This window comes from Nicotiana sylvestris, chromosome 3 (genome assembly GCF_000393655.2).
Source record: "Nicotiana sylvestris chromosome 3, ASM39365v2, whole genome shotgun sequence".
Classification (NCBI taxonomy): domain Eukaryota; kingdom Viridiplantae; phylum Streptophyta; class Magnoliopsida; order Solanales; family Solanaceae; genus Nicotiana; species Nicotiana sylvestris.
In genome coordinates this window covers 191,599,981-191,627,910 of record NC_091059.1, presented here as the reverse complement: position 1 = coordinate 191,627,910, position 27,930 = coordinate 191,599,981, and the positions used below count along the sequence as shown (strand labels likewise).

At 37.6% G+C, this 27,930-nt stretch overlaps 2 protein-coding genes across 5 annotated transcripts; both read right to left on the bottom strand.

The window, feature by feature from the left end:
• Positions 1-725: 725 nt before the first annotated feature.
• Positions 726-9,272, bottom strand: LOC104211280 (protein FLX-like 3). Of its 3 annotated transcripts, XM_009760317.2 has the most exons (6): positions 9,094-9,258; positions 7,461-7,998; positions 7,186-7,331; positions 5,197-5,276; positions 5,006-5,090; positions 726-1,824 (listed from the first exon to the last, which is right to left on the bottom strand). In XM_009760317.2, exons 2-5 carry the CDS (start codon positions 7,985-7,987, stop codon positions 5,007-5,009), a joined length of 837 nt encoding a protein of 278 aa, XP_009758619.1. In that variant the 5' UTR covers positions 7,988-7,998; positions 9,094-9,258; the 3' UTR covers positions 726-1,824; position 5,006. The 3 variants fall into 3 exon arrangements, with proteins under 3 accessions (XP_009758619.1, XP_009758621.1, XP_009758620.1); XM_009760318.2 differs by lacking the exon at positions 726-1,824 and having other exon boundaries at positions 4,747-5,090; positions 9,123-9,272; XM_009760319.2 differs by lacking the exons at positions 5,006-5,090; positions 5,197-5,276.
• Positions 9,273-11,644: 2,372 nt separating this feature from the next.
• Positions 11,645-15,931, bottom strand: LOC104211281 (eukaryotic initiation factor 4A-10-like). 2 transcript variants are annotated; one of them, XM_009760321.2, is made up of 5 exons: positions 15,719-15,931; positions 13,795-14,283; positions 13,630-13,697; positions 12,961-13,397; positions 11,645-12,517 (listed from the first exon to the last, which is right to left on the bottom strand). In XM_009760321.2, exons 2-5 carry the CDS (start codon positions 14,271-14,273, stop codon positions 11,903-11,905), a joined length of 1,599 nt encoding a protein of 532 aa, XP_009758623.1. In that variant the 5' UTR covers positions 14,274-14,283; positions 15,719-15,931; the 3' UTR covers positions 11,645-11,902. The 2 variants fall into 2 exon arrangements, with proteins under 2 accessions (XP_009758623.1, XP_009758622.1); XM_009760320.2 differs by having other exon boundaries at positions 11,645-12,535; positions 15,719-15,930.
• Positions 15,932-27,930: the final 11,999 nt, after the last annotated feature.

Here is a 27,930-nt window from a genome sequence, read left to right as displayed (position 1 = left end):
TATTAATATATGCTACTAATGTTCGGATCATCTTACTGTCTCCCACCAACACAAGTACCGGGATGCTCGTATTAAGGCTTAAACAAAAGAAAGAAATCATCTTATGTTTTTTTGCTTCCATTGAGATGGGAACTTGAGACTTCACGGTAAATATTTGTTATTGTCCCAAAAGATGAGTATTCTACCTTTCGTTGAGCATCAAAAGAATGTTGAATAAACACAAAGGCGCATAATTTGGTGGCAAAATATGCAGAGAACTCAAATTACATCGGAATAGTGGAAGTTATGTTTTATAGCCTATTTGTTCATTTTTCATTTTTGGGATGCACTTAGATATCAACGGAGAGGAGCAATGTGTTAAAGTGCTAGATCCCCAAGAACTGCTCGAAAGAGACTGACTTTACTGGTTATACTTGCAATTGAAAAGATAACTGAGAATATTTCAAAGTAACTTTTAAATACTTGATTTGGCCATAGAATGAACTATTGTGCTTTAACCATTAATAAGAGGTAGAGAATAAGTCGGTCTCTCCTACCTATAACAAAAGATGCGACTTCTATTGTTTGCCTTGAACACAATATTCTCCCAATCTTCTAGGTCTAGCTTTTGATTTTGTGCTGTTATGACTTGACAGCGGGAATGACACTCTTATGATGAACTTCATTAAAAAGTTCATATAAGCTTTCTCTAATATTAGAATGGCAAACTCAATCCATGTCCAAACTAACGAAAAAATAATGATGATAAGACAACAAGCAATCAAGTAGAAGATAACAAAAATACGTGGAAACTAGTCGCTGCGAGCATGCACAGATAATCGTGTTTAAGCATTGTATAATGCATGTTAATCAGTGACAATCAGGTCATGCAACTACCTCAAGGATGTTGACCCTTACATACTAACCTCATATTTCAATATCAAGTACGTCCCATGTAGGTCCTTTTTTTTTACTAGCCCATCCAGTCCAGATGCGTACTGTAAAAGGCCAACCATATTAGCCTTAGTATTCTGTGATTTTGCTACCCTGTCCTATCCCTTAGAAAACACACTTGAAGACTAAAAAGTGTGTACTGACTATTGTCAAATCGATCAAGCTGCTTTTTGGGTCTCTCTCTCTCTCTCTCTTTTTGTGAATCCCACTTTTGCGTGTGTTTCTTTATGCTGCTGCTCATAGATAAAACCTCTGGGAGCATAAGATGTTAAAACCGGGTTCCCATCCTGCTAAATAACAGCACGGCAACTACTATCCATTTGAACTTTGTTATGCGACTTACGGGTTGTTGACTTTCTTGATGATTGAATGGAATCAAGCCCTGGGTGATAAGGAACTTGAAAAACATGCACATGGGTGATACGGAACTTGAAACAGGCATGGGCAGAAATATGTCCCCCTCCCCATACCCCAATGGTGAATGTCGGAAGTCAACTTCCTGGATCACACGTGTGTGGGCTGATTCACGGTCAAGCTCCTCCCATTATAACACCCTTGAATTTGTGCCCAAAGTGGATGTTAATTGGATTCCTTTCAAACTTCCCATTCAATACCACTCAGAAATATCCCAATTCAAACTGACTTGGAACAGATCATCATGAGTTCCCCTAGATACCTCTTACCATTATCCGACAGCCCAGTCAAGGATCCCCAAATTAGGAGCCAAGCAAACTGAACGACTAAGTCAGAAAACATCCAACTATACTGTGTCCAGCTCCCACAGCCCAGAGGTCATGGCCCAACTTTGTACCCCAAAAAACCTCCAATAGCATAAAGGCAACAAGATAAGGAAAAAGCAGATCATTGAACCAAGCTGCCCAGCTTTCTCATCTGCAAAAAGAAAAGAACAAACTATGATGTGAGCACTATTTGCAAGGAAAAAGAAAAGAAGAAAATAACTTTAGTCATAAATGCTTTTGATAAACAAGACTCTCAAGGAGACAATTGTGCAAATTCAAGCAGCATTCTGAGTTCTAATACCATGACATAAAAGAATATGAAAAGGTAAATGAGTAAATTTACCAGTCACGTGATAGATCCATATAGTATGTTGATTCCTTCTTCCTATTAATTTTTCTTTTAGGGCAAGTCTATGGGACCTATAAGCTTTGTGGAATAATTATAGTTCATAAGGATTGAAAAGAAAAACGGAATCAATGAGCAATCCAAGTGTTGAGCAGTTGCTGACCAGAAAAAAAATGTACTCCTTGCTCCATGGCAAACCCAAAATATTCTAGCACCGCCAGCACCTGGGTCATTTATCTCAAATGCCAAAAGCTTCTTCCTTGATCTTAATTTTCATAAAGCTTTACGCCGGAACTAAAATCCAACCGCCTTCAGTGATTGGACAATGAAATCTCAGCATCTTATCAAATTTACTCACCTTCTTCAATTACAGAGTGATTCCCTTTAAATAACTGGCACTAACTAACTAATAGGTAAACCCACTCAAGCACACAAAACCAAGTAGTAAATAATTTAGCAGTCCACCTAAATACAAGATTGCTGTGCTGAAAATAGCTGTAGTTGAACTGCAGACCATTGACCCCATTTCATAGAGATGAGATATGCTTCAACTACTAAGTAAAGAATGCAACATGAAACCGGCGTAGAACAACACTGCGTTATCCATTAATAAGGTGCACACACTGTCAGCAAGGTAGTAACCTACTTGCTTCTTCAACCCAAAAATTCAATTTGTATCTCCTTTTATGTCTGAACTGCAAAGTGAAATACCATACTATAACTAACATTGGTTTCCCATTTGTGACCCAAACACTGCTAACAAACGATAGAATGAGCACCCAAGAGTGTCTCCTAGTGGCCAATGAAACAGGTGCAAACCTTGGAGATCAAGGTTAGACAAAATACTAGGTGATTTCTTCTCATCTGGCTACACTTTGGTAGGCATAGTTACCTAACACCTCTGCCAATGCTAGCAGGAATGGTGAAATAGTCAAGAAGCATGCAAGCTAGGCCCAAACACCACCATTATTTTAATAAAAGAAACGACTGCAAAACAGAACCTCAAAGCAAACTCCTCCCAACAATGCATTCAACATCAAGTAAATGGAAGCAAAAATTCCTTCTTTGTTTCAATTCACTGATAAAATAAGTCTCTATGAAGAACTAAACCCACCCACCACAATATCAACATATAACAGGTAAAAAATGGAAAAGAAAGTCGATATAAAAAGAATGATGATGATGATAATAATCCTAGACTATATGTTAGTGAAACTGACATCAAATCCTAGACTATAAGGAAAACTGAACCTAAATATTAAGCCGGTGTCCGCAAGAATTAGTCCCCCAAAAAGAAGGCATTTTACAAGCATAAAGAAGAAAGAGAGGGAGCGATCTACATCTAAATATTCCTGAACAGAAACGCAAAGAGACAGAAAGAAGATATAGAAGCACATCCAAGTAAAACCTCTGGTAGAAATATTGTATAATTCAGGGGCCATCGAAACAGAATACTTGCCTATGGCCTTTTGTTTGGCAGTCATCGATTGCCAATGTAGCTTCCACTGTCTTCACTCCAGATCTGAACATACATAAGCAACTCGTATTCCAATTGCTGCAGCCAGGATGACTTACCTCTTGAACAGTATAGAACAGCTACATGTTAAGTGAACGGTTCAAGAAGGATTACCCAAAAGTTGCTGCATTTTCGAATTTGAATGAGTAAAATCAGATCAGGGAGGTATTTCAAGCTCTCTAAACTCCAAGACCATCCCAGCTTCACCGCTCTGCCTTTTGTCTCCCCATCTTGTAACCATGGTCTCATTCCAAAGAATCTACAAGACCATGCCAATCTATTTTGGGCTGTAGTAGCTGCCTCCAATGGAACTGATAACTTGCTGGACCAACGCACAGTGTTTCACTGAGTGACACTATACTTCTTATTCCCTAAGGCACAATCCTTTCTCTCCAGTACCCCATAATGATTTGAGTTCATCATTAACCACCAACTTCATGTTTGTACTCAAATAAAACAGGGATAGGATAGTTACAGACTCTTCAGATCATCACTATGTTTACAGCATGCCACTGCAGAGCAGACTGTCATTCATCAAGTGCAATACTTATGATAGGCATACTCACTGCTGCTGATTTTCTTCATAAACAACTAAACAAGAAAATCCGCTCAACAAAAGCATTCATAAATATAATGCCCATACAGCATTCTCCCATAAGTACTGGTGGACATCATTCATATTTACTCTTCACTATCATTCATTTCCACTCTACATCATCATTCATTTTCCACTCTTTACTACAGTTATCCTGGCCAATATCCTATATACTTGCTTGAATAATACACCCAGGGAATAGAAACACAGTGCAAAAATCCTTCAGGGAAGTCTACCATAATAGTGGTTCCTATTGTGATGAGGGTTATTGCACTGCATCAATTTCTTCTGTCAGAATTAAGTACTGAATATATATCTCAAAGGGAGGTCCAACTAATACAATCAAGAGAACATGGGTTTGTAATGTCCTCAAAGCAGCTACCTCACGGTTAAGCTTCAAATCCCAAAATACTTTTTTCTAGTAAGCCAAAACATTGGCAACTTCATATTCTCATACAGTACACCATCTATTATGATAACAACGTGGTCAACCATACTCCCAAATTCATCAGCTAGTCCCTTGCAAAATGCTTTCTCAAGTGATACAATCTTAAAAGTTTCACCAGAATTATTAAGAGAATCAAATGCTCACAAAGAGCAAAATGGACAAGGAATATGTACACAAAGAACTGGAATGCTGCTACTTTTAAACTGTAAAGTTATAACATTAGACATTAATTAAAAATATCCATCTCCATCAGCTATGGGAGAGCCTTAATTACCCTATACAGTTCAAGATAACAAGCAGCACACAGTACTTTAGTACCCGAATATAATAACATCCACATCAGAGACTAGAAAATTATAAGCACAAACATAAGAATAAAAAAGAGGCCCTTCTTCCTACTGGATAGCAAGCGAACAGGAGAGAACACCTCAACGACGATTCATCTGAGGTTTCTCAAGTCCTCCCCATGAAGCTGAAGTAGCACCGTACAAAGGACCCGTGTCCGCAGCACCCTGAGAATAATGGATGAATGTCAATCCACCAAGTCGACACTACCTATGCTGTTTGCTATGACCACTAAAATAAAATTTCCAATCATGTGACTGGAAATATTCATACCATATGAACCCCATATCCCTCGCCATGAGGAGCAGGAAAAGTTGCATCATGTCTGCCATATTTCATCCCATATGATCCACCTTTAGCAAACAGATAATAAATCGTTAACATAAGTAACCAAAAGAACAAAGAACCGTCACATTTCTTGAACTCCATCAACCACACTAGAAGGCCAATATATGCTCTAACAATTATCAAGAGTAAACTAAGTTCTAATTCTACTGATCAAACAGTGGAGGCTTATAAAAAGATATAACTTGTAATCATTCTTCTCACTACCCTTTAGCTAAAGAAGTTTGAGGATGGATTTTAAACTACTTTTCCTTAAAGAACCTATATAAGGAATGCATGTTTCCATCATGGCAGGCACATTACTTTTTTTCTAAGTATCGTGCAGGCACATATTGTTCGACTATACTGTTGTGTTTCGTGCACTATTTGGTCATTACCTAGTTGCATTTCCGAGGACAATAGCAGTAAAAAATGAAATTGACCATCTCTATATAAGTCTTTCTATCTCTAGAAGTGGGCGCTTTTCTTGTGGTGGTGAGGGATGCCAGCCGGTTGGTAGGTAGGTCTGCCTCTAACACTGCAACAAGTGGAACCAAAAGAGACCCTTCACTGCAACTCCAGAATGAGTCCCTATATCATGAGCTACAAGCACTACCAAAGAAATGTATTCATCATAAACTCCCAAATCTAAAGGTCATTTAGCCTCAAAGGGCAAAACCTGCAAACTACTTGAGAAAATAATAATCCAGAAAAGAATGCTTTTACTTGGAATCACTATTCACTACTCCAAGCCTTGCCATCCTACCATTATAACTGGGTTATAACAGAACCCTACTTGCTTTCAAGCTCAAGGAAAACCAAAAAAAAAAGAAGACTAAAGAGGCTCATCTATAAACAGCAAATAAAGGGCCCCCAGATCCTAAGATTGCCACATTGGGCAACTAACTAAATAAATATGGAGGCTAACCTGGGACAGCAGATTGGGTAGAGGAAAAAACGGAGAAATTTAACTAATACCAATCAAGCATAGATAAGATTTCTAACAGAGCTATCTAAGAAACTACTAGAAACATAATAAGAGCCATTACAAAGAAAAGTGCAAGAACATATTCGCATAATGACAACTGTATAATGCTACGTACATTTGCTGCTAATTCGAAACACAAGGCCCTCAGTGAATTGCTTGAAATATTTTGGATGATAATGGTCCTTGATAGTTTGCTTCATCTAATCTCAGCTTTTATTTTCTCTCTTTGGGATAAGCTCAGTTTGTTGTAGTTGTATATACAGCTACATAATAAAACATAGTTTCCTATATCATACGTAGAATGATGCATGCAGGCAGGTGGGCCTATAGACACACTGTTTTAAAGCAGTATGTAAAGTCAAACAGATGCCACATTGGTTCGAAGAAATCTAATCCAGCTGTAAGAAGGTAGTTGTTCAAGAGAAACTAGGCTGTGCGGCTGTGCCTCGCTGTAGAGCCAGACTGCACAGAAGTTGGGGCTCAAGGTAGGCAATCTCATCTAATAAATTTTAAAAGTACGTGTAGGAGAAAGATAACTAGCTTTTATCCGGTAAGTGAATAATAAGACTGCTCAAATATAAGAGTTAGCTTGGTCCCCAATTACCCAGAAGACCAAAACGTTTAGCACTTATCAAGGTTTTTAACACCTTCTTTAGGGACACTGGTAAAAATGAATCTTGTCAGACTCTGCCATTTTACCATTAGTTAAAATCCCAAGACTCGAGCATCAACCATTTCTGAACTTCTCTTCTACTACATACCAATACAGGAAAAAGGGGAGTAAAAGGAAAAAGCCATTTCTACAGTTGGAATGAGTCAAATCTGCTCGGGAAAGCATTGGAGAAGCAATTAAAACAGTAGCTCCACCACTAGAATAGAAAACATGTAAACTGCCCCCCCCCTCCCACCCCATGCTTTATAAAATTAAGTGTAAACTACTAAGAGCGTACCTGCAGCCCATGCTCTACCATCAGAATTAAAAAGTTCAGCACGTAGCTTCTCAACTTCGCGTGCCATTGAAACTAAATTTGTCTCCATTGCCTGTCTCTGATCCATGAGTTCAATTTTAGCCTTCTTTTCATAGTCAGTAGCAGACCTATAAGTCACGATCAAATTAATAAAAGGGTTTCAACACCTGATGGCCACCAAGCAGGTGTTTGAAGTAACAGCATTCCGTGTTAATCATATCTCCAGACACAGAAAGAAACAAAGTAAGAGCAGATACCTTGCGCGTAAAAGTTCCTGATGCAGACCATCAATCTCAGCCCTTAAAAGGGGAATCTGTTGGCTATCAGCTTGTAGCTTGGCGAGGTCTTTGGTGAGGGTCTGCACCTGGCCAGAGAGATCCTGCTTAATAGTATTAAGCCTCTGAACTTCAGTATGGAGTTGTTTAGCCTCATTTTTCAGAGGTTCAGTAGCTCTAAGATCACCTTCCAGCTTCAAACCCCTTTCGATCAGTTCCCTAGAGCGCATTTCATGCTCCGCCTGAATATCTCCTATTGCAAGATTCATGCGATGAAGTTCCTCTTTTGCAGCACCCAATTCACGTTGAAGAGCAATTCGATCTTCAACCAGTCTCCGGTTTTCACCCAAAAGTCTGCGTATTTCAACATGTTGTATTTCAAGTTCTTCCTCTAACAAAGCAGGATGAGGCATGGGCCGAGGCATAGGACCCCGAGTAATATGTCCTTCTGCGGGATAGCCCCGGCGGTTATCAAATGCTTCCCGAGGAATGCGATTCCTTCCTGCCATCTCACAGAGTGCTGTAAAAGAGTGAGTACAGCAAAAAGAATTAGACCACAACAATAAGAAACAAACAGCTCAAAAACAAGTAATGATATGGCAATTCAACCAAGTCTTAAGCAATGTGGGGTGAAAACAAGCTACGGCCGCAAGGCACAATATTCTCATCAGTAACACACAAATAATAGTTTATTTAGTTGGCAGAGTCAGATAGTGCACAACACAACTAACACTAGACAACAAATCGTTGGCTGCTTCTATGTGAGCAAATTCTTAACAAGCATCCTTAGTTATCCAACAGAAATTAAAGATCTAAGACAAAATCACTCAAATCTTATTGTGATTCTTTTCTTTAGAGGTGTGTCATCAGGAACGTTACAGATCTAGACAATACAGGAAGACAAAAAAAGGCGGCATTCATGTGTAGGAGGGTTAATAAATAGTCGGCTAATGTAAGTAGTAATAAATGGGGAGCTAAAAGCAACTAGCAAACTGAAATGCAGCAGTAAGCTGTCTAGCTGCAGTTAGCAACTATGCTCGTATAGATAAAAGATCCCAAATATTCCTTTCCATTAATAAGGGAATCAGTTTGCACAAGAAACAAACAAGTCAGGCATTTAATTTTGGAAAGCATATAAAAATAACATTAATTAATTGCAGAATAAAAATGCCTCGAAATAACAGAATTAGTTAGATAACATACTGTCAATTAGCCTGTAAACAACGTGCTTTAAACTATATAAAGTGCATATACACTGGTAATACATATAATCTAGCATGAACATTCACAAAAAATAAACTTTACACTGAATAAAAGAGAAAAAAAAACAAAAAACTACTCACGAATCCCATAATACTACATCAATCACGATTCATCCGTTAATTCTCAGTATATATAACAACAAAAAATTCAAAATAAATAAATAAATAAAGATCAAGACTCCTCGTTGATAGTCCAAATCAACGTTATAAAAAGGACAAAAGTATAACATGAAAACCCTAAAATTTGCATTCATAATAATCTGAATAGATTCCTGAAGTGAACAGTGCCAAAATTTAAAAGATTTCCAAATCAAATGGAATAATTACAGCTGGGGTTCAATTTTAGAGCTTACAAAAATAAAAAAGATGTTTTCGTCCAAACCGGTATAGAGGTGTCTCTGTCTCCGCCGCTCGAGAATTGTATGCGCAGCCTTGCAAAGTCGCAGAAAATAGTTTTAGGGCCTTTTTGGCGATGCCTAAGAACTAAAGTTGAAGGGAAATAAAAAAGTAAATTACCTTGTCCTATCCCGCAAAAATAAGGAAAGAACAATTTATTTATGAGAAAGTTAAATTAAATAATTTTAATTATTGGGCCTATTGACGGAAAGGAGAGTGTGATTTAAGAATGACCATCGTCTTGAACATTTGACAAAAACCTCATGTTTAATAACTTTTAGGTAAATTTTCATAAAGCATTTAGTGGTAATTAGCTATTTAAAGATATCATTTGTTATATTACGGATTGTAGATACGTTTTCTGTTTTTATAAGATGTATTAGATGTATTTAAGTTATTGTATTCATGAATACAATAACAAAAATAGACGTGAATCAGGAAAGTCCAGCTAATCAGTTGTTGTATTCGACTGTATTTATGACGTGAAATTTGGGATTACAGCTGGACAGATTATTGCATTAGACTGTATTCACGACGTGAAACATGGGATTACACTATTTTTAAACGGAAAGTGAATCAATTAACATAATAGACTCCTAATATAACTCAACAAACTCAATTATAACACACAAGTTTTGTATTTCCTTGTATAAAAAAGATTCTCAACCGAAAATACCCCAAAAACATAGCAATCTTCAGAGAATTATATAATACATCTGAATTCATAAATTATATTAATTAAAATATATATATGAGTACATTCATGGCATATAGTGAAACAGTGAATACAATGAAATACATAGAATACAGCGGGATGCATTGAAATACAATGAAAAAAAAGACAGTGACTACAATGAAATACCTACAATGAAATACATGGAATACAGCGAGAAACATTGAATTACAATGAAAAAAAAGACAATGAATACAATGAAATACATGAAAATACTGCGTGATATGATGAAAATACGTTGAAATATATTAACAGAAAATCAAGTTGCTCAGCCCCAAATTCCGTCATCTTTGTTCAAGAACAAACCCTAATTTTCGGCGAGTCCGCCGTCAAGCATAAACCCTGAATCTCACTGTCCCACGCATCCTGTACAGTAAAAAATTGATAGTTTCGCTTGCCTCGAAAGTGGTGAACAGCAATCCAACTGTCGTGATCAGCCCTTAGCTTCCCGACAACCATGTTTGGATTCACCAAATTATTGCCATAATAAAACTCTGCTTCTTTAAGCTTCTTGCGGCAGCAGACACCTAAATTATTCTAGGCATGGGTCTTCCTGAAGTGGTCGATGTTGCCCGCAATTATGCCGTCATGGTCAGAATTCAGAGGTGATGTTGTATTTTATAGAATCGGAGAAATCTTCGGTATAGGTATACCAGGCAAATTTTCAGGGAATGGGGAAAGAGAATGATATGTATCAAAGTAGAGAGAGAAAGAAAATAGCATAACTGAATAGCGTATTTAGTGGCTTAGGGGTAAGAGGTAACCAAAATTAGATATTTTGCTATAAACATTAAAAGGTATCTATAGAATATAATTTTTTAAAATGGTATTTATTTAAAATAAATAAGGTATTAACATTTGCTATATTAGGTAAAAATTCCTAACTTTTATCCCATAGGTTCATGCAGTTCATTTTCAAGGTTATTGATTGTAATTTCTTGAGAAAGAGAAGTCAACATGTAAATTTGTTTATATGTAAATACTAACATAATTTTCTTCCAATAACATGAAAGTATTGATATTTGTGTGATATTTGAAATTATAAAAAATGTATTTGTTACTAATCAAACTTCATGAAAGGTATGTTAAAGGATGCGAGAAAATGGAGAATTATACGAGCAAGTTGCATGTAACTTGCCTTACTAGATTTGGAGGCATTTGCACAAATGGCCTCTTCGTGTCACTATGTAAATTCTTTCCTTCGGAGCGGTCAAAATTTGTCTGCCAACAGAAAAAAATCATTCAATTATGTTTAAAGACGATATTTAACCAAGTTGATTAACGGTCACAAAATTTAAAGAATGCCTTAAAGAAGATCATACAGCGCAAACAATCCGGAAATTTCTTAAAGAATTAACCCAATAGCCGCCCACCCAACCAATTCTCCAAGACCCATGTACCACCAACTCGGTCATCGTTAAAGCCTTTAGCTTTTTAGCGTATTTCGGTTGTGATGTCTCAAAAGTGTTACTCCCTTCGGTTTACAATAAGTGACCAATTTGCTTTTTTATTTTGGTTTAAAATAAGTGTCCAGTTATATAATCAAGAAAAAATTCAATTTATTTTTACAAAATAACCCCTATGTACATATCCCTAAAAAGTTTTCTTCTCACATTAAATGTTTAATTAGGGGTAGTTTAGTCATAGTAGGTATTTTTGCATAGAATTTAGTATTTTGTTAATGGGCGTGCTAAAAGCAAATCGGTCACATATTATGAACGGGAGGGAGTATAACTTATTCTACTCTTTTGGTATATACACAGTGCAGATAGTACTTTCCTTTAATGATTGCTTCATTAGTACCCAACAAGGAAAACAAAAATGCCAATATCAAATAAGTTGTGACAATGGTGAGAGAGATTCCTATGTGCAAACTTGTAGTCACCACTGACTTCCCAGAAAATTGCATCATAAAAAAATGCAAACACCTCGTTCGTGTTCGCTCAGAAAAATATACTAGGAGCTATCTTTAAGGAAGTAGAACTTCCCATAAGATCTATATTCTTACCTATATCACAAACATAAAAAGCTTTTCAGAAATCAGCAACATTTGATGGAAGTTCGTCGATGACCACATTGTAGAACCTTTGAATTTCAGATAACATTTTTTCCTCATCTGCTGTTACAAAGTTGATAGCATATCCTTTACTTTCAAATTCTCCACTTCTTCCAATACGACGGAGATAATTCTCTAGTTGAGTTGGAAGATCATAATTTATCACAATACACACCTGTTGCACATCAATAACACGAGCTGACAAATCAGTTGTGATAAGTATACTAGAGGAACCAGAGCAAAATTCACGCATGATTATGTCTCGAGTTTTCTGGTCCATTTTTCCATGAGTGGCTGAGACTGTGTGACCACGGCTTCGCATTTTATCTGTTAGCCAATTGACCTTTAGGCGGGTGTTAACAAAAATAACACTTTTGGTGATGTTTAGTCTCTCGTAAAGATCATATATTGCATCAAGCTTTCGTTCTTCCCTTACAACATTGACATAAAATTGTTTGATACCCTCAAGAGTCAGTTCATCAAATTTGACTAACACTTTCACTGGCTTATTCATGAACTTCCTCGTGATTTCAAGGGCGTCAGCTGGCATAGTTGCATAAAATGCTACTACGTGAACTTTGGCAGGTAAAAGCTGCAAAATGTCATAAATCTGCCAATAAAGATACATGGAAGACAAAATCAAAACTATGAATCTGCAAAGTGCTGGTAAAATGAAATGGAGGGGAAAGATTGAGTCAGTATATAGTATATACCACTCCATGAGAAGTAGCAAGAAAATGCACTAAACTCGTTTCTGCAAAGTTTTAGCAACTAATTGAATAGAAAGGATAACCAAACCCTGTGCCACTAACATTATGCATACCATTGAAATCTCTATTTCTAATCCCAAGAATGATTAAGGAAGGAGGAAAAGCACATGCTGACATCGTTTAATTTCACATCTTCTACACTGGTTATTTCAAGAGAATTAACAAAAGAGATACTCCGAAATTGGGAAATACCCAGCCACCCTCGGACCTAAACAGAAAGCATATGTCATCAAAGTGTAAAATACTATTGCAGAAGATGAACTACCTGGTCTTTAAATCCCCTTGAAAGCATTTCATCAGCTTCATCTAGCACAAACATTCTAATGTGATCAAGAAGCAGAGATTGGTTTTTCCTCCGCAACATGTCAAATACACACCCAGGTGTACCAACAACGAGATGAACTCCAGCTGATAGGATATGCTTATCCTCCTGGATGCTATTACCACCTACACAAGCATGGACCTTTACCCCAAGGGGGTCGCCAAGTGCTCGCATGACATTCTCAATCTGTTGTGCACGTTCACGAGTAGGTGCCAAAAACAAGGCTTGGCATTGAACTAAGCCACAGTCAAGCTGTTGTAAAATTTCAGAACAAAATGCAGCTATCTTCGCTGAGGCAGATAGAACCTGCTGAATTACATCAAGTCCCCCGCAAGATGGAACTATACCACTTTGCTGGATTGTGGATGGTTTCTCAAGACCTTCAATAGAAGCATCAAAGATTGCACTCAGCAAAATGGATTAGGAGGCGCGAAGCGGAAATTGTCAAGAGGTGAAGTCCGTGAAGAACTTAAGAGTTTTAGTATCATTTTGAGGAATAGAAAATCCAAAATTGTTAAAAGACTTAACACTTATACAAATAGATAATCCAAACAGAACCTAAACAATGAGACAAACAAAAAGGATTTCGATTGAATTTTTTTGAAAATATACCTTCTTTATTTGTCTGAATCTGATCCATCAGTTCAACTTTAGCCTTATTTTCATACTCAGCAGCAAACCTAAAAGTCATAAGACAAACTTAATATTACCTCCTGATAGCCACATTGTATGTTAATAATACTTCCAGAGGCAGCAGGACACAATAATAGCATATACCTAGCACACAAAAGCTCCTGACGCAGTCCATCAATCTCAACCCTTAAAGAAGGAATCTGTTTGTTTTCACCTTGCATCCTGACGAGGTCCTTCGTGAGTGTCTCTACCTGACTAGAGAGATCCTGCTTAATGGTACAAAGCTTTGTAACTTGCGAACGGAGGTTTTTAACCTCAATTTTCAGTGGTTCTAGAGCTCGGAGATCTGCTTCCAGCTTCAAACGCCTTTCAGTAAGTTCCCTACAGTGGATTTCATGCTGAACTCGAATATCAGATATCATAAGATTCATGCGATGAAGTTCCTCCCTAGCAGCACCTAATTCACGTTGCAAAGCAATTCGATCTTCAGCCAGTCTCCGATTTTCAACATGTTGCATTTCAAGTTCTTTTTCTAACAAGGCAGGATGACGCATGGGTGGAGGCATAGGACCCATGGGAATATGTTGTGCAGGGTAACCCTGATGATTATGAAATCCTGCCATCTCACGTGTGCTGTAAAAGTGTAATTGCAACAAAAGAATTAGACCACACAATCAGAAAAATTCAGCTCAATAGTAGATGAATGATACAGCAGTTCAATTAAGTTTTCAACAAATGTCCTATAATAATCTTCAGAATGTTCTGTGGGGGAATAAGTTCGCACAACAAAGTTGCAGTGGTTATGCCATTATCAATAATAATAGAGTTATCAATGTTATGGCTGGCCCTTCGGAACCAAGGAAGCTTAACGAACCCAGTAAATCGCATAATTCTTGATGGTGAAAAGAGAAGCCACAAAAAAAAAAAGGAGGATCTGCCATTGACTTATAGTTCAAGTTCCTATTGGAAGGAGGGGGAGGAAAGTCCAGGAAACTGAATTCTATAGAAAGACAAGAAGGTAATAAGAGCAAGTCGATCACTATATAATGGTCTTCCAAGAATATATTTATGGGGCAACTAATGCATCAACTTTCGAAGAAACTAATTAAAAGACGAGCCCATTGAGAAAATACATAAGTTAAGTATACAGTATTACATCACCAGCTGGGCAGACAAACACTTTAAAAAAACTTATCTTATTCAAAAGTAAAACAAAAAAACCAAGGCCATGAAATAATGGAAGCTAATACGGAGTGGACTTGAGAAATCCAGAAAAATTAAGGTGAACCTGTCATTTCCCTCAGGCTAACAATCTCAATCTATAGCTGAATTGGAAAATTAACCATCATATGTATACTTCTTGATGCTGATCAACATACGATAACCAATTAGTGTTGCAAAAGCACAATTTCTCATAAAATTTTATTAAAATTGGCAGTTTCAGATAGTGCACAAGAAAAGTAACAACTACAGACTAACCGTTGGCCGCTTAGTTGTTAGCTAATTCATAACAAGCACCCTTAGCTTTCTTAAACAGATGGAAGATATAAGACGAATTCAGTCTTGCTTCTTAACAATTTTCTTTTGCTGCAATTTTGTTTTGAGCTATGCTCTTCTGTTACACATGCAATGGATTTTCCGACTTCATACAGCAAACCAAAGAAACAAACATCAAGATCAAAATTACTCCTTTTCTTTCTCAGCCAAGGATGTAGCCTAATGGTCAATCAATTGGATTGAGAACCATGAGGTATCAAGTTCAAATCTCAGCGGACGCAAAAACACTAGGTAATTCTTACTGTGATCGTGATTTTTTCTATTTGTCTAAGCCTTGACGGATAGAGTTACGCAATAAGTGTAAAATTAGTTGAGGTGTGTGCAAGCTGGTGGGGACAATAGGATAATAAAAAATATTTTCTTTTTTTCAACAGCATGTAGAAAAATTAAAATATAAAAACAACCCTAGATTCCACATTCTTATTTTTTTGGGTTAATAGAGGAGATAACTCGACTAAGAAAACTGTCAAAATCAAAAGGAATGAAATAGTGCTGAGATAGGATTTTATACCTTGAGAAGATAGGGAAATTGAACAGCGGCAGCGTCGGACGCCGGTGGAAAGGTGCCTCTCTCCGCCTCCGGGAGAATGGTTTAGGAAGTGATTTTAAATCCGTTACACTCGAGCCCCGTCCCGCCGAAACAAAATGATATTAGACCAGAAACAATGATAGTAGCTCAAAGGGAGAAAATTTGTCATCTTTTATAGGAATTGATTTCTTATTTTTTTTTTAGGAATAAAATCTAATCTATTTATTATCTTTATCAAGTATTTCTCTCGGCAGGGAGGATTTTACCCTTGGACTTACGCGGTGTGAATCCGATTACACAGGTAAGCATATTTGACCATTTAGATATCGGATGATTACAAAAATAAAGTAGGGGTAAGATATACGTACGCACTATTCTTCTTAGACCTCACAATGTAGGATAATATTGGGTATATTATTGTTGTTGTATGATTACAAAAATAAAGTATTATGTAAGAGTTACGAATTTAAATTTATATGAAGATGTCTGAAATTTTTATTTTTATTTAATTTGTAACAATCGGGATATTTTTACCTTTTTTCTTTTTGTAATGCAACTACATAATAAAAGAAGTCAGCTTCTTCCATTAATATTTTTTATATTTTATTTCAAAAACTCGTCGTGTGATAATTCTCGAAATTAATTTCTATATAACATATGCATAAACCTATCAACTTCTCCTCAAAAACTAACTATATAACGGGAAAAAAGTTGATTTGAAATTTTGAATATTTAGTAGATAACTAATGGGAGAAGTGCTATGATTATTATATCTCAATATTTTCTTTAATACTATATTCAATAATTAAAGGTCGATTTTGCTTTTAATATTAATGGAATGACTAAATTCCTTAGGCAGCCATTCAAACAACTCATTCTTCAAAAGGGTATTTTATACAATTGAAACAGCTAATTCCTTTTAGATTATGGCACCTATGGAATGTGCGTAACAAAAATTGTTTTGAAAATGCAACTCTACAGCCTTCAACCAACGCAACTATCCAGTTAACCGACGAACATCTTTTCCTAACTAACATTTGCAACCATAAAAGTCTTGAAATAGCTATGTATGTAAAATGGAATCCCCTGGACGGGAATTATCATCCTAAATAGAGATGGGGCTTTTAGCCCCCACAACCACAAGCTGGCTTTGGGGGTTTTCAGAAACCACAAAAGGTGATTGGGTAATGGGTTATGCGGGTCACCATCAGACCAATGTCATAGAAATCAAACTTGGCACTACTACGTGGTTTGCAAATAGCAGTGGCACATCAACTAGCTCCATTGCAAATTCAGATGGACGCCCAACATGTAATCACTATATTACAAACACAAATAATATAACACTCATCTTTGCTAAATGATTATAGATTCCTGATCCGGCAATTGGGTACTGTTTAACCAAAAATCTGAGTCTTTGGTCAAAGCTAAAAAGAAATTCGGGTTACTGATAATCAGGAGACGAAAATAAAATACTTTGGAGAATGATGGTAAAGCAGCAAATAGTTTTGTATTTCAGTAAGTTCCCAATAGTACTCTGTGTCTTTACAAATGATGATACTTCTTTCTTTTATAGGTAATTCTAGGTAAAGGAATGAAGCCTCAGCTTTAATGATATAATTATGAGTAATAAATGATATTGAATAAGCCGTTATACAATCATTCCTATTAAATACCAATTTTCTAACGTATCAGGTATTTAATAATGAATTTGGACTCTTTTCTGTCATCAGATCTTTGTCTTTAATGCCTTCTAATTCGTTGGCTGTAAATGACTTGAATTGGTACGAGACTCGTATCTGCACTTCGTCTCGTGCCTATTTAAATTCCTCTTCCCGTGGCTGTCTCCATCCGTGCCTCTTAGTCAATTGTTGCGCTTTGACCATTTAACCAAACCATGTGTCATGCCACGTCATCTTTAATATAAACTCAGTTTTTTCCCAATACAGATAGTCCCCCCACTTTTCATTTATTTATCAATTAAATAATTGGGAAGCAGATCTTCATAAAAAAAGGAATTTTCGCCACAATTAATGCTTATGACAGTATTAACGCCTCAGTAGTCTTTTCCATTTAATGTTCTGCCCATGTGTCATTTTCTGATTGATTCTGCTATTTACACCCCTTTTCAAGACTTCTTCATTCTCACTATTCACGAAGTGATAGTTGCCTTTATTATAGGCTTTCCATCATTACACTTCTAAGTTTGACGGTTCCCATTATATACATAACTTTTTCTTCCTTTGTCTTCTTCACAAATCTTCAGCAAACATTTTCTTCTTTATTTCTACTTTCTTTCGACTTATCTTTCCTAACAATGTCATCTTCAAACCCTAACCGTAAAAAAGTTCTGATTCTAGACCAATTCCCCAACGCCCCTGTTAGACACAGAAGAGGCGGAGGAGGTAGGCTTCAAACAGAGTTAGAATCTACTCGAGACGGCTCCTCTGGTTCTTCTTCAAGGAGTTCTATCCCAAAGGCCCCTCTTCTAGAAGTAGAGAAATTCTTGATTCTTCTCAAGAACCCTTAGTTGATGAGATAGTTCCCAGCGATTTGTCTTTTGAAAGTGACAAAACGTCTCTTCAAAAGCAAATTGCAAATTTGGAAAAAGCCGATACTTATCCTACAATAGTAACCGAGCTTACAATCCCCACCATAAGAAGAGATTGTAACTGGAAGGATAGTCTTCGTTTATACTTACCCCTTCACTTTAGGTTTTAATCCTCTGATTGACCCAATTATTCTTGATTTTTGCCGTTTCTTTACAATTTTTTTGGCCCAAATCGGTCCCCTAGTGTGGAGAACAGTGGCTTGTTTGAGATACTTATCTTCCAAAGCCAATGTCAATTTCACCTTCTCTCACCTCATTCATTTATACCACCCTAACTTAATACGCCATGGGGTTTTTACCTTAACAGCAAGGAGCAAAAAAGTTCTGGTAAATCCTGAAGATGACAAAGATCGTGGATGGTACATCCGTTACGTTGATGTTCGTACGGTGGGCTTGATTGGCGAAACAAATATTCTCTTCCCTGAGAAGTGAAATTTTGCACGTAGGTTTCTTTTTACTTACCGTACCTACTCTTGAGAATTTCAAAAGAAATTTGTTTTTAACCTCGTCTCTTCTTGGTTTTTTGTAGCAACCATGGGAGATGTGGAACCTATTCCCAACTTTCGTGGTTGGGTAGACTCACTTTTGAAGATTGCTTCTAGGGAGCAAAGAACTTGAAAATCGATTTCTTCCTTACATGGCTGGAAGGTGAAAACACATGGTATGCCCCTTTTTTATATGTTTTTTTTACATGTTAAGCATTTTTTCCTTAATTTTGATCATGTATATCCTTCCTTTAATCAGGATTTGGCGTTAGAGGAATGACGGCTGAAGTAGCTATGGCCATTCGCATGTCTGTTAATGTTGCTCTTGATTTGGATAAGGCTCGAGCCTTGCTGCCAAAAAGGAAAGCTATAAAAGAAAGTTCTGAAGAAAAGGAGGGTATCTCCCTAATTACCAGGCCAAGGGTCAGGAGGCGAATAATCATTGATGATGAAATTGAAGACACTCCTGCTCGAACCTCAACCACCGAACCTGTTTTGATTCATTCTGACGAGGACACCGAACCAAGAGATAATAATGAGTCAATTCAGCATCTTTTTTATAGTGGTTTCGAGAGTGGCGAGCTTGGCCCTGTTTTTGATGAAGCTCCTCTTTCCTTATTCGTTCCTATTTCCTCCATTCCACTGTCAACCGTAAGTATTTCTTTACCAGTTTTGACGACTTCCGTTCTTTTGCCAGTTTCTACCGCTCCTATGTCTGTTCCCTTGGTAGTTTCTACTGCACCTGCTTCTATTCTTGCGTTGATTTCTACATCTTCTCCTTCCATTCCTGTTTCTGCATCTTCTCCTTCCATTCCTTCCATTGCTCTTCTTCCCTCTGTTCATCGTACAGAGACGGATTCTAGCAGTGGAAGTATGACTATGAGAAGTGTTACTCTTGAAGTTCCTGCCAACCATAGCCTCTTGAGAAAGACTGGTAGAGTCGATGTTTGGCTCGAGCCCCTAATTGGAGATATTGAGAAGAAGAAGATGGAGAGCCATAGCTGCTTGACTTTGATGAATGACATAGTTCATTCTACTTTGAAGGTATTTTTCCTCTTCTTACCAACAAGTTTTTTTTTATCTTCAATCCCTCATTTCTATGAGTTGTCTCTGTAGGCTAACCTCATTGGTACGGAATTAATGGGAAGAATTTCCCTCATGAAAAGAAAAGCCCGTGAGTCTGAAAAAACTGTCCACGAGGCCGAAGAAATAACCAGGGGAGCCCAGCTTGAAGCAGTCAATTGGAAAGAACAGTTTGAGAATGCTCAAGGGACCATAGATGCAAGAAAATAAAAACCTCCTGGAGCAGCAAAACCGTGGTTTGACTTCTGAACTGGCAACTGCCAAGGCTTCTTCAAGCCAATTTAAAAGAGACAAAGAGCTTTTGGAATGCTCTTTGTCACAACAATTATCAAAGGCTAGTGAAGAAGTTAGGGAGCTTAAGGCACTTTTGGCTAAGAAAGAAGAGTATGCATGAGAGTTAATGCAAAGCTTGACTCAAACTCAAGCTGACTTACAGTCCTCCTCTGACGAGATTCATGCTTTGAAGAGTTCTCACGCCTCTCTTGAAGCTTCCCTTGATTCCCATTTAGCTGAGCACCAAATCTTGAAAAACGATCTTGCTATATGGGAAAAGGAATATGGACTTCTGGAGGAGAACTTCAACATAGAGGTGAGTTGGGCTTTCCTAAAATCTCGCCGTGATGCTTTGACGGAAGCTGCTCAAGAAGGCTTTGACTTGTAGTCTGAACTGGCCAAAGTCGTAGATATCATCGAGAAAAGTCAACAATCTACTGATACTCCTTCTCCTGTACTTGAAGCTCCTGGAACGGAAGAGCTTTTAAATGAAGAAGTGGCTACTGCAGCAATTGGGGTTGCAATTCCTGCTCCCGAGGGTGAAACTTCTGATGTTCCAGACCCTTCAGTGACTAGCTGAAAATGAAATTGTTGTAAGGGATCTTTTGATGAAGTCCCCAATTATCATAATGGGGCATTTTTAAAAAACAAATATTTTGCTGACTAAGTTCATACTTGGTCCTTTATATTAAGAAGTTTTTGTTGGTACTTCTGTATATTTTATTCTTGCCCATTTATCTAGGACTTATAGAATAGCTTAGCATTTTTATCCTTTTAAAATGCTTTATGATTCTTCTCATGGATTATCAACATGAGGCTTATAAAAGATGGCCCTTTATTTTATCGACACTTAATGAAGAAGACGTCTCAACTTCATAATGGTGTTATAATACGATGAAAGAAATAGGAATACACACGTTTTGTATGAAACAACTTTGGCAGGTTTTTATTCATAAACTTTAACAAGTGTTTGACTATTACATGTATTACAATACATCAACAACTTTCTCGTAACTGTTTTTCTTGTAACAGATTTGTACATAACATAGAATAAACAAGGTTTTTCTTCATAACCTGTTTCAGTACATAGTCATGACCATATCTTTATATATTAAGAAGGGTTTGAGAGATGACTCTGTTATTCTCATGAATGCTGAAGACTTCGTAACTTTTTACTCAACACTTGTCTCTTTGTGGCCGACTTTTATTTGATATTCGTATCTGCATTTCTACACGTATCTGTGTACAATATTGTAGTCCCTCAAGTGTTTGAGCGGTGAAATATGAAGCCTCGAGCACCTGTTTATTTCTTTTACTTTGGCCTTTTTCCTGAAACAGAAAGATATACGGGACTCGAAGGTGCGATTATAGATGAAGACTGCCTAACTCGTGTGTATTTCCATCAGATTAATTGTAACACTGGTCTAGGAATTTAAGAATACTCCATTTTGCCTTGCAGGTTGTGACTCATCATTTGGCACGAGTTATGGTATTTTGCCTAGCATCTAAAATCGTTAGTAAAATATTAATAATCCAAAAGAGAAATTTTAACATGGTGATACATGACCGTAGGTACTTTCTCAAAAGTAATATCTTTTTAAGTGGACGACATTCCAATGTGAGGGTAAAACTTTGCCGTCCATTGTCTCCAACTAGTATGCTCCTTTTCCCGCAATGTCACGGACTTTGTACGGTCCTTCCCATGTTGGACTTAGCTTTCCTGAGTTAGCAGCCTTTGCAGATTGGAACACCTTTTTAAGCACGAAGTCCCCAATTTTGAAAAATCTGAGGCGTGCTTTCCTATTGTAATATCGTTCAATTACTTGCTTTTGTGCTGCCATCCTTATCAATGCAGCTTCTTCCTTCAAGTAAATCAAAGTTGACCCGCATCTCTTCATCATTAGATTCCTCCGTTGTCTGATCGTATCGTGTGCTTGGCTCACCTATTTCAACTGGAATTAAGGCTTCCGCACCATAAACCATTGAAAATGGTGTTTCTCCAATGCTTGTTTTGGTCGTTGTACGATAAGCCCATAATACTCCAGGTAACACCTCAGGCCAATTACCTTTTGAATCCTGTAACCTCTTCTTCAAGTTGTTGATAATGACTTTGTTAGTAGATTCTGCTTGTCCATTACCTACTGGATGGTATGACGTAGACGTTATCCTTTTGATCTGCCAACTTCGAAGAATTCTGTGATTTGAGCTCCAATGAATTGTGGTCCATTGTCACATACGATCTCCTTTGGTGCTCCAAAGCGGCATATTATATTTCGCCATATGAAGTCTTTAACTTCCTTCTCTCGTACCTGTTTAAATGCCCCTGCTTCTACCCATTTAGTGAAATAATCTGTAAGTACAAGTAGAAACTTCACCTAACCTTTTGCTTGTGGAAGTGGACCTACAATATCCATTCCCCATTTCATAAAGGGCCACGAGGCTATAACAGGATGTAGTAACTCAGCTGGTCTGTGCATATTGTTGTTGTACCTTTGACATTTATCACATTTGGACACGAAACTGGTTGTTTCTTCTTCCATCTTAGGCCAATAATATCATGTGCAAATTAATGTTCTTACCAGTGACCGTCCCCCTGCGTGAATCCCACAATGTCCTTCGTGCACTTCTCTCATCACATATTCTATTTGAGAGGGTCCGAGACACCTTGCTAGTGGTCCACCGAACATCTTTCGATAAAGATTTCCTTTGATATAAACAATATCGAGCAGCTTTTTTGCGAAGCGCGAGAGCCTTTCCTTTGTCATTAGGCACGGTACCGTGCTGTAAAAAGGCAACAATTTCATTTCTCCAATCCCATGTTAAATGATTTAAATTTACCTCGTTTTTATCAGATTCGAGAACGGAATGAAATAAATGTATGACTGAAGCATTTGTATCGTTTGCTACGTCCGCTGCAGATGCGAGATTTGCTAAAGCATCCGCCTCTACATTCTCATCTCTTGGGATCTGCACTACTTTCCACGTTTGGAATTGGTTTATTAACTCTCGTACCTTTGTGAGGTACTCTTGCATTCGCGTCTCTCTGGCTGTATAAGTCCCCAGCATTTGATTGACCACGAGTTGAGAATCACTCTTGATTATAATCTGTGTTATGCCGAGTTCTCGCGCTAATTCTAAAAACCTGCAATTACAGCCTCATACTCTGCTTCATTGTTAGTTATAGAATGACATTTTATAGCCTGTCTTATAGTCTCACCCGCAGGTGGTACAAGGACTATTCCTAGGCATGCCCCTTTTACATTAGATGAACCATCAGTGAATAAAACCCAAGTCCCCAGGTTTGCACCATTAAAAACTAGTAAATCTTTTTCTGCTTCTAAATGCATCCCCTGACTAAAATCAGCCACGAAATCAGCTAGTACTTGAGATTTTATAGCGGTCCTGGGTTGATAAGCAACTTCATATTCACTTAGTTTTATAGCCCATTTTGCTAATCTTCCTGAAAGTTCGTGTTTATGCAAAATATTTCGAAGCGGAAAAGCAGTAACTACATTAATGGGATGACATTGAAAATAAGGTCTTAATTTTCTAGATGCCATGATCAAAGCTAATGCTAATTTTTCTAGCTGTGGGTATCGTGTCTCAGCTTCCAATAAGGACCTACTTACATAATAAATAGGAGATTGTTTACCTTGGTCCTCGCGAACTAAAACAGCACTCACCGCGACTTCAGATACGGCCAGATAGATGAGAAGTTTTTCCCCCACCTTTGGTTTTGCCAACAACGGTGGTTTTGACAAATAAGCTTTCAAATTTCTAAGGGCTTGTTGACAATCTTCATTCCATTCAAAATGATCTTGCTTTTTGAGTGCAGAGAAAAACTTAAAACACCTTTCTGAGGATTTGGAAATAAATCTCCCCAAAGCTGCAATTCTTCCCGTTAATCTTTGTACTTCCTTTTTATTAGTAAGGATATCAGGGATTTCTTCTATTGCTTTGATCTGAGAAGGATTCACTTCAATACCACGGTTAGAAACAAGAAAACCCAAAAACTTACCTGATGCAACTCCAAATGCACATTTTTCTGGGTTGAGTTTCATATTAAATTTTCGCAAAATTTCAAAAGTAATAGATAGATGAGAAATATGATCATGAGATTGCTGGGTTTTGACGAGCATATCGTCTATATATACCTCCATTGTTTTCCCTAAATGTTCTTGGAACATTTTGGTGACCAACCTTTGATAGGTTGCCCCAGCATTTTTGAGACCAAAGGGCATTACTTTATAACAGTAAGTCCCCCTGTCTGTGATGAAAGAAGTTTTTTCTTCATCACCAGGATCCATTTTAATTTGATTATATCCCGAGTATGCATCTAAAAAACTTAAAAGTTCATGACCTGCGGTTGCATCAATTAGTTGGTCTATATGCGGTAAGGGAAAGGAATCTTTTGGACAGGCTTTATTTAAATCGGTATAATCCACACAAACACGCCACTTACCATTTTTCTTGGGTACGACCACCGTGTTAGCTAACCAATTAGGATACTTTACCTCACGGATCGATCCGATTTTTAATAATTTTTGGACCTCATCCTGAATCACCTGGTTCTTGAAAGCACCTTGCTTTCTTTTCTTTTGCTTTATTGGTGTGAAAGAAGGGTCCTCATTGAGTTTGTGAGTCATCACATCCGGTGGTATCCCTGTCATATCAGCGTGGGACCAAGCAAAGCAGTCTAAGTTAGCTTTTAAAAATTCGATTATCATACCTCGCATGTTTAAGCTTAAATTGGCCCCGACATAAACCTTCCGTTCAGGCCATTGTTCAAATAATATCACTGCCTCAAGCTCTTCAATTGTCGTTTTGATGCTTTCATTTTCTTCAGGTTCCTGAATTGTGTCAGGCCTTGAGTCCAAATCTGTCTTTTCTTGTTCAGCTGAAGTTTGATCTTTTTTACCTTCAACTGTTTCCTGTAATTGCTATTTTTCTTTATTTACGGTGTCGTACTTGTTACAACGTTGACACTTTTAGCCATATGCTGATCCCCACGAATTTGGCAAATTCCCCATGGTGATGAGAATTTAATAACCTGATGTAGAGTTGATGGGATAGCATCCATATCGTGTATTCATGGTCTTCCCATGATCATATTGTAGGCCATTTCAATATCAACTACCTGAAATTTAGTTTCTTTAACAACACCCGTCACAAAAGTTGTTAGAATTACCTCTCCTTTTGTTACTACACTTGAATTGTCGAAGCCTGACAAGGTGTGCGCCTTGGGTATCATTTTGTCTTCAGCTTGCATTTCCCGTAGTACCCTTAGTAATATAATATTTACAGAACTCCCTAGATCAATCAAAACTCGTTTTACATTAGTATCATGTACAAGTAAAGATATTACCAGTGCGTCATTATGTGGAGTTGTCACTCCTTCGGTATCTGCGTCATTGAACGAAATACTTTCATTTTTTAGGACCAGCCGCACCCGTTTCCCATGTGTAATTGGTACCTTAGAAACCTTGTTGGAGGCTATGTAGGTTATGCCGTGAATATCTTCTCCCTCGCTTATGACATTCACTGTCCTCTTGGGTGAAGGAGGTTGTGGTGGCTCTTGCTTGTTTTTCATATAAGCTTGTTTTCCTTTTTCGCTAAATAACTCAGTGAGGTACCCTTGCTTCAATAGATGATCCACTTCACTCTGCAAGAATCTACATTCTGAAGTTTTGTGCTCGTGATCATTGTGGAATTCGCACCAATGATCTGGATTGCGTCTATTTGGATTTGACCGCATCTCTTTTAGCCATCGTACCTTATCTCTCATGCTTCTTAAAACAGTTACGAGCTCGGAGGTAGAGACATTAAAATTATATTCGCCGAATCGTGCCTTTAAACTTCTGTCATCATTTCGTGATTCTTGTCTGTTCCGATCATTCCTGAACTTTGAAGAAGAACCAGAGTCCCTGTTCCTCGATTTTTGATCATATTGCTGGCTATCTTGTTTCGACCGTGGGTCTTTTCCTGCAGGTCCCATATATGGATCGTACCTGTTTTTACCTGATCTTTTTTCGGTTTCTGATCTTCGGGGACCACCCCTTTCTTCATGATGAAACTTAGGTACGGTATCTTCTTCAATTCGCAGCTTCGTACTATACCTATTGTAAACATCATTCCAAGTGGTTGCAGGAAATTCTCAAAGACTTTCTTTGAGTTGTCTCGTGGCTTCAGAACTTTTGCCATTTAAATTACTTGCAAAGGCTATTGCATCCCAATTGCCAGGCACACGAGGTAGAGTCATTCTTTCATGCTGGAATCTATCAACAAAATTTCTAAGCAACTCCGAATCCCCTTGTTTGATTTTGAAAATATCTTCCATTCTTTTCTCAACCTTTTGTGCTCCCGAATGTGCTTTAATAAAAGAATCTGCAAGCTCAGCAAAAGAATTAATAGAATTTTCAGATAAAAGAGAATACCAGGTTAATGCACCCTTGGTGAGTGTTTCTCCAAATTTCTTGACCAGTACTGATTCAATTTCTTGTTTGGTCAAGTCGTTGCCTTTCACGCCTGTTGTAAATGCAGTCACGTGGTCACGTGGGTCTGTAGTACCATCATATTTCGGGATGTCAGGCATTTTGAACTTTTTCGGAATCGGAAGGGGAGCAACACTTGGCTTCCATGGTTGTTGTGAGTATTTGTCCATGTCTACTCCTTTTATTACAGGCGGAACTCCAGGGATTTGCTCAATACGCTCATTTTGTTCCTTAATCTGTTTCTGCAAGGTTAGTACTAAATTTTGCAAATATGAATTATTTGAATTACCTGGTCCCCCTTCCTGTGGTTCACTGGGGGTTGCTCCGTTTCCAGAATTATCAAGACCAGAACGGGGATTCTCCAATGTATTATTATTAGGAGTTGGTGTGGGTGGTGCAGCAGGCAATCGACTAACAAGTGCCTGAAGAGCTTTGCCGACCTGTGCATCAATTAGCTTTTGTAAAGCTTCAGTTGTAACTCCTTCAAAGTGTTCAGATTGTTCTTGTTGATCAGCACGGGATTCAGTAACATGAGTGCCTTCACGAGATTGACGTGGTGAATCTGGAGGGGAGGGAACCACGTCATTTTGATTTTGATGTATTTGATTCTCATGGTTTCCCAATGTGTTATTACTATTATTGTCGGTGTTGTTGTTTGACATGGTGACGACAATGGACAAGATATAGCTTAAAAGAAAAGATTATCAGATTCCCGGTAACAGAACCAATTTGTTTAACCAAAAATCTGAGTCTTTGGTCAAAGCTAAAAAGAAATTCGGGTTACTGATAATCAGGAGACGAAAATAAAATACTTTGGAGAATGATGGTAAAGCAACAAATAGTTTTGTATTTCAATAAGTTCCCAATAGTATTCCGTGTCCTTACAAATGATGATACTTCTTCCTTTTATAGGTAATTCTAGGTAAAGGAATGAAGCCTCAGCTTTAATGATATAATTATGAGTAATAAATGATATTAAATAAGCCGTTATACAATCATTCCTATTAAATACCAATTTTCTAACGTATCAGGTATTTAATAATGAATTTGGACTCCTTTCTGTCATCAGATCTTTGTCTTTAATGCCTTCTAATCTGTTGTCTGTAAATGACTTGAATTGGTACGAGACTCGTATCTGCACTTCGTCTCGTGCCTATTTAAATTCCTCTTCCCGTGGCTGTCTTCATCCGTGCCTCTTAGTCAATTATTGTGCTTTGACCATTTAACCAAACCACATGTCATGCCACGTCA

Coding starts and splice junctions, on each gene's coding strand:
- LOC104211281 (XM_009760320.2), bottom strand. CDS start 14,273: ATGGCAGGATTTCATAATCATCAGGGTTACCCTGCACAACATATTCCC. Junction 13,698..13,794: donor CAGGAGCTTTTGTGTGCTAG/GTATATGCTATT, acceptor TATGACTTTTAG/GTTTGCTGCTGAGTATGAAA. Junction 12,536..12,960: donor CAAGGGGATTTAAAGACCAG/GTAGTTCATCTT, acceptor CTTTATTGGCAG/ATTTATGACATTTTGCAGCT.
- LOC104211280 (XM_009760318.2), bottom strand. CDS start 7,987: ATGGCAGGAAGGAATCGCATTCCTCGGGAAGCATTTGATAACCGCCGG. Junction 5,277..7,185: donor TGGTAGAGCATGGGCTGCAG/GTACGCTCTTAG, acceptor TGTTTGCTAAAG/GTGGATCATATGGGATGAAA. Junction 5,091..5,196: donor AGGGATATGGGGTTCATATG/GTATGAATATTT, acceptor CATTATTCTCAG/GGTGCTGCGGACACGGGTCC.